Here is a 7,029-nt window from a genome sequence, read left to right as displayed (position 1 = left end):
GGTTGTTTGAGACTTTGGGGATACCACGGAGATTACTTCTTTTTTTTTATAATTATCCATTTGCATTCCTGACAAACCATATTTATTGCACATACTAATAGTTTGGTAATAGTTTCATGGAACTTGCTCTGTTTGGTCCTCTTCACATTTATAGCTGAAAGTGGTTCATTAGAATCAGTTCACTTACCAAGTTACTAGAAGAATGAATAAATAAAATGAATTTCCTCTATCACATTACTGCATTACTGCATTACCATGGGGAAACAGGAATTAAATCATTTGCAGGTAATGAGATTCTTCTGGGGCAGGGTTGTATGCCATAATAGATTAAAGGATCAGTCCACAAAGACAGTAATGCATCTCATTAGCCAAAAGGCCATGCCAATAATGCAAAATATCTGCTGAAAACATTTTTTTCTCTACTAGAAGTTCTCCCTTCTCACTCCTTATGTAGAAGGCACTACCTGTACCTGTCCAGCTTCATTATCCTAAATCTAATTCATTTTTGGGGGGAAATCCTGATGCAGCAAACTCTGCTTTAGCATTCTGGTTTGTTGCAAGCAGCTGCAATTGATTGTATAAATATAGTGAGCACTGGCATTAAAGCATGTCCCATGTAATACCACTATGTATGCGTTAGGTAATATGGGCTATTAAAGATGGTGCTGTCTCATGATAAAGTATGTGCAGACTGATACAGGTATCAACACTGTGTAACCTCTAATTGAAGTAATTAGAAATGTTATTATAGAAATGCTCTTTTTTTGTAATTAATACATACATTATGTTACCTTTTCCTACTGAATCATGTGCTGTCTTCTGTTTTATTGTCCCATCATCCGGTAACTTGTCTTCTTGGTCATATTTGTCCCAGCAGCCACTGCACCCTACAATGGCACTTGACATATTGCATTTAAATGGTATCATGGCTGATATCTTCCCCTACAGAAGCTTATGTAATAACATCTTCTCTTATAGCAGGTCATGTAATAAGTTTCTGAGGGAGCTGTAGACCCCTTAAAGTAAAATGAACCAAACAACTATAACAGTCAGTAGATTGAGGCTACAGTAGGAACAAGAGGTAGTGATATTACCTGACCTTCTAGTGCTAGCTCTAGCTTTATCCTCTGTAATTGCAGCTTAATTAGACAGACATCTAGATACATACATACATGCATACTGACACAGTCACACACACACATACACATTCAAGCTGCTCAGTTAATTTTGAGTAGCATCATTGCTATAGTCTGTTCTTAAAAAAACAGTAGGAAAATAAAACTGAAAATCGTGTTTGTATAACTGATTTTAGTACAGTAACAGTCATAACATGACTTTACAAGTAACTGTAGTCTATAACCCTCTGTCACTGCTGAACAGGATGCATTCACAAAAAAGCAACTGACAGGCTTTTCACAAAATATGTTGCGCTCCCATAACTTTCACAGGTTGTGAACAAAAATGTGCTGCACTCATTCCTTGTTATGAAAGACAAGAACCATCTAGAGGAACAAATCATTCTCCCTCTGTCTCTCGTCTCTCACATGTTCTTTTCCAGTTTCAGTCTTTCCTACCCAAATAAAGGTGTTTTTAGTGCTGGGGACAGTTAATCAGAAGGTGAATATCAGAATGTGTTGTTATTTGTTTTATTCTGTTACCCAGATCGTGACAGTTTTTAAGGTTACGGTCTATGATACTCAGCATGGACACATTTTACTCTCTTACTGATAATGTCTTCAAAATTCAGTAAGGGCTACCATACAAAATCATGACAACTGATGAACATATATATCCAAGACACTACAGGAAAATCTGCTGACAAGGGCCAATAAAGGTAACAAGAACAGAAGCAACATAGAATCTTCATGTTAGACTTATTTTATATTCTCAGCAGTAGTAAAATAATCCCATTTAAATGTGTAATTATACATTCAGAATAAAAACGTCTTTATGTAATACTTACAGCAATTTTTCAACTTCTTTTCTAAGCAGCTTCTTTTCCTCTGACATGGACATTCTGATCAGTCGTGTCAGCTTATGTGTACATCTGCCTAAAAACACATTTTGTAAAATAAGTATACTTTTATGTTTGTTCATAAAGTATAAAATAAAAATTGTTTTAAAAAAGGAATAAGAAACACATTTTCCTATCCCTTTAAACATACTATTATGCTTCTTCCTCCATTAAAAATTTAGATTTTTCAATAGGTAAAACAAACACTGAAGTCAAATCAATACAATTTTTAAATGTGTGGTAGGAAATACTTTGGAATGAAAATTAATATTATATAGGAACAGTTTCTACATCCAAATGGAAGATTATGGTTGCCCAGTAGAGTAGTAAGCACAGTAAACCAGATTTTTTTTTCATTTTGAGGCAGGATTACAACCAGACCTTCTGGCACTAGATTTTTGCTCTATAATTATTGTGAAGGTGTCTGACAGAATTATTTTGGCAGTAAAAACTATTCAGATCAAACACTTTCTTAGATCAAAGGGAGTCATGAAGATCTCTATCAATCCATATTACAAAAAAGGGAACTACATGGTCATATGCTAAGAAACTCTGAAAAATGTATATTGCTAATCATTTATTAGGTGCAGTATCTAGTTGCACCACTCAATAGAAGAACATAATCTCCACCTAAATTAAATACTGCACTGAGATATAGGTGTATCTGTAGTCTCAGTCATTACTGATACATATTATATCCATAATTATATTAAAAAAACCACATAGGAAGATAGACTGGGTCAGCTCATTCTCCATTAAAATCCTTTTATTACTGGAATCAAAATATCCAAGTACTAATCGTCTGAAAGAAAAATGACAGGGAACTGACTGGCCCACCTCTAGCTTGGGCCTGTGTCAAAGCTCTGCTTACTTAGTCTAAATAAATATGAAATTCCCACAGTCAGAATGGAACATGTGCAACCCCGTCCCTCCATTCCCCCCAATTTAAGACCTCAGTGGGGACATAACTGCCTCTTTTCCAGCAGAACAGGGTCTCATCTGCACTCAAGCTAAAAAAAAAATAATTAAAAAATAAATAAATAATGATAAAAAAAAACAGAGGTGTCTGTCATTCAGACAGCCATGGATAACTTTGTGCCCCTGATGATTCTTGGCTTTCCACCTGTCTGTTGTGGGGAGGTGGCATTGTCCCTATATTCTGAGGTCCTGCCCCCCCCACCCAAACTAATTGTCCAAAGCTTGGGACAGTACTTAGCACATCTCCACTCTTGCACTCCTCCATCACTGACAGCATCAGCTATGGGGGCATTTCTGTTATGGCTCTAACACCTCCTTGTACCTGACATGAACATCTGCATCACCATGGAGTCTTGTTGTTCCCTTGCTGGGTGCATGCATGCACACTTCCATATTCCAAGGGCTACTATATCTTGCATGGGAGCACCAAGCTGATAGCCTCCCATCAATAACTCTTGTTCTCATGTAAGCCTCAGCTTCCAAAGCCACCAGGAAACCACTCCTGCCTCCCCAGGAAGTTGAGCCCTAAGCTGCTTATTTCCCATTCTTCTATGTCTGGCTGTTCCAGCACAGAAGCTATTATTTAATCTCTGGTCATTTGGGTCTCACTCAGGGTTCTAGCCATCTCCACCACAGAACTGCACATAAAATTTCATGGTGTTTTCTTTTGGAATTTGTCTTGCCTGGCCCTGCATCACATCACTTATCATATCTGAAGGTACTAGAACATGAAACATCCATATAACAAATCTTTGCAATCTTTACTTCTCTCCTGACAGTGGGATAGTGTTGTAGTTTCCTTATTAAACATTTAAACGAAACATATCTGATCGCACTGTGATGATAAACATTCAGTTATGAAGTGCATTAATTCTGGGGAATTCTTTTCCACTTCATTTTAGTTCAGCTATTCTGCAGGGTTACATCTAGTAAAGTATTCCTCAGCTATGAAACCATGAGGTCCTGAAGAATCACAGCTCTTTTACTGCACAGTGTCTTTTGCAGCTACCTTCTTTCACTTGTTCTCAGGGCATAAACTTTCTGAGACTTGTAGACTAACAGTTGTTTTACCATTAAGTCTCAAAGTGTAGCCAATGTTTAAATGAAAAGAAACCTGACGCCAGTGATAGAAAAATAGACTAAATGAAGAACAGTACCTGCAGCTTATTCCTCCCTTTTCAAAATAAGCCATTTCAGCACAGGTTTGAAGCCAGAGAAAAAAAGGTTCATTACAGCATGCTTAATCAAAATAAAAATGGATTTATCTTTGTTGACTGGGTCATTTCCACAAGGCCAGAGTCCTCTTTGCAGGGGACAATCACTGTGGCATTTATACTACTATGGGAAGTTTGGTCAGGGCACTAAGGAATATCTCCTAGTCTTTTTTTTAATAAGTGCCGTGGGATTTTTTACTTCCACCAACTCAGGGAAATGGGACCTCATCAAAAAACATAGAGTATCACTGGAATGAATTGACACTGTCACAGTTTCTAAAAGTAGAAAGTAGTAATTTTGAGTACTGCCAGTCAAAGCACATGTGAATGAAGAGCCTGCCTGACAGCCGGGCTCAGCAATGCAGTCTCATCATCGCCTGGGGACACAGAGTGCATTGTGGGAAGAAAAATGCTTGTCAAAAAAATTATGTCAGCATGGCATGACCACCCCGTCAGCTAGGTTTTGAGTTAGAACAAAATAAGAATAGTAATAACTCTGCTGCAGGGACATTGGCATTCTGTAGAAATCGAGGTAAGATTTATATATATATATATATATATATATATATATATATATATATATATATATATATATATATATATATATATATATATATATATATATATATATATATATATATATATATATATATATATAGATATATATATATATATATATATATATATATATATATATATATATATATAAGTGAAGAGCAAACCACCTAAAGGGTCCATGGCCTGTTACTGGTGATAAACATGCCAAAACTGAAGTCACTAAAATATGTAACCAACAGTGTAGGTAACTGAAAGAACAGTATCTCAAAATGTATATAAAAAAGCTTGGTCTTGTGGTTCTCAGGACAGATTACTGACTGCATCTCAGAGGACTACGGTTCAAATAGCAGCCCCAGCAGTGGGGGAGACATGCAGGAAGGAAGAGTGAAGAGGCATGGCCATATCACCATTGCCAGGGGAAGAGAGAGGTTGTGCACACTTGGGAGGCACACTGGGTGGATTTGACTTCCTGGTGGAGACTGGGAAGCTCATCCCTCAAATCTCGGGGTAGGACAGGCATGCCTAGAAGAAATTGCCCATTGAAAAATACGTAACTAAAGAAAGATACTCGGATATATTTCAATTCAAATCATTATGTTTTGTAAAAGTTGTGGGCAAGCTTTCTTGCTTTGAAAACAGAAGTAAAAGCTAATGTAGGTGCATGTTAGTTTATTGATTGTCTTTATGAAATATGCGCCTAGTGTGCCAAGAAACATTTATCAAGGCATTCATAACAAAGACACAAGAAGTGAATGGTTACTGAAAGTTTCATCCATTACATAGAAAAGTTTTCACATGGAAAGTCCCATTGGGCTTGCATTTTGAAGACACTAGCACATTGCTGAGAGGGGAAAAGTAACTATGAAAAGAAAGGAAAGAAGTTGTAAAAACTCTGTGGGCACCATCTTCCTTCTGGCACAGCAACCTCGAATGTGGATGATGGTGCTGTTTTGGAAATGAATACTGGAGATTCGCAATCAAATGATCAACTATATCTCTGATTGTTACAATGCTGCAAATTATGCAGGATGCATTGGTCAGTGCATCCAGTGAAATCATACAGACTGTGGTGTTTAGGAGGTCCTTAATTTCAGTGACACAGAAGGAAAGGTATTTTCTATACCTCAGGCTTAAGATAAAGAGGAGACACAGAAAGAGACTTCAAGTGCGCAATATTTAAAGAGGGAGACTTCATTTTGTAGACCAAAGAAGATGGGCATTTTAAGATTATTACACTAGATTATTACACTGCTGCTGATTTCATAGTAGAATCTATTTGCAAAGGACTGATTTGTTAATGACTAATAGCACAGTCCCTACAAACACAGACAGACATCATGCTCGGTGGAATATACGGACCACAAAAACCAGGGAACACAAACATTTTCAGCAGTAGGTTTTAATGAATGCAACAAATGATTTCTGAACAAGTGAAAAGTGTATTGTAATTTGTAACTTTTCAGCTTAGAAGTCAATGTGGTACCATCCAGAAGAAAAGACAACTCTGTTTGGCTGGTATTGTGTTTCAGCAAGTTTGGTTCATTTTTTGATTTTTTTCATTTCAAGTGGACACAAGAACACTCAAAGTTCTGCTCTTTAGTTATTTAATTTTCTATTGCATAATATTGGCTTGTTGCAATATCTTGATTATTAAAGGCTTTATCCAAACCTAGGTGGTACAGTCTGTGAAGGAAAATATTTTTCTTGGAAATATATCAGTTCTGGAAGACTTTCCCATTTTAGTTTAGCTCAATTGCATCAAGAAAAAGTTTCTCATCTATGAAGCCATGAGCTCTAATTTTACTGCTGCTTCTGCTGTATCTGTTGATGCTTGGGAGTTCTAATTAAAGTTGTCAAGTCGCTGGTGTTTAAACCGTATATCAGTATATTACAGTTGTTTAAATTATTTTTATCAGCTGAAAACTACTTGGCCTCACTAAAATTTTCCAGCTTTTCATAATAAATAAGCCTGGCAGATGCTGTTATGCTATGTCTGAGCCATTTGCTTCTGAAGTACCACTCAGACTGTTACTATGGCATCTGTCACTTCACGTACAGACAACTCAGAAAGAATTCTACAACTGTTTTTTTCTGGTTCAGCTGTTTTTTTATTGTAATATTTTCAGATAGAAGGAAGTATCCACTGTAATTTTTACAGAGTATTCATCCATCAGTAACATTCATACTGTTAGCAGCAGTATTGGGCAGATTAAATTAAGGAAACATTTCTATCCCACCAGCTGCAGAACAGACAATTAATACAGG

The 7,029-nt window shown here is 36.7% G+C and overlaps 1 protein-coding gene across 2 annotated transcripts in view; it reads right to left on the bottom strand.

Annotated features, from left to right (window-relative positions):
- CCHR2.PART0H2orf80 (chromosome chr2.part0 C2orf80 homolog) overlaps positions 1-2,047 on the bottom strand; it is a 438,540-nt gene extending 436,493 nt beyond the window's left edge. For both annotated transcript variants that reach the window (XM_044060703.1, XM_044060704.1), the window contains exon 1: positions 1,964-2,047. In XM_044060703.1, the coding sequence (XP_043916638.1) occupies positions 1,964-2,016 (53 nt within the window). In that variant the 5' untranslated portion in view covers positions 2,017-2,047. The remainder of the gene's footprint in view (positions 1-1,963) is intronic.
- Between the last annotated feature and the right edge of the window lie 4,982 nt (positions 2,048-7,029).

The sequence above is a fragment of the Protopterus annectens genome, chromosome 2.part0, assembly GCF_019279795.1.
Source record: "Protopterus annectens isolate FY-2018-M chromosome 2.part0, PAN1.0, whole genome shotgun sequence".
Lineage (NCBI taxonomy): Eukaryota > Metazoa > Chordata > Ceratodontiformes > Protopteridae > Protopterus > Protopterus annectens.
The sequence above is the reverse complement of the archived record's forward strand: the minus strand, read 5'-3'. Positions and strand labels throughout refer to the sequence as shown.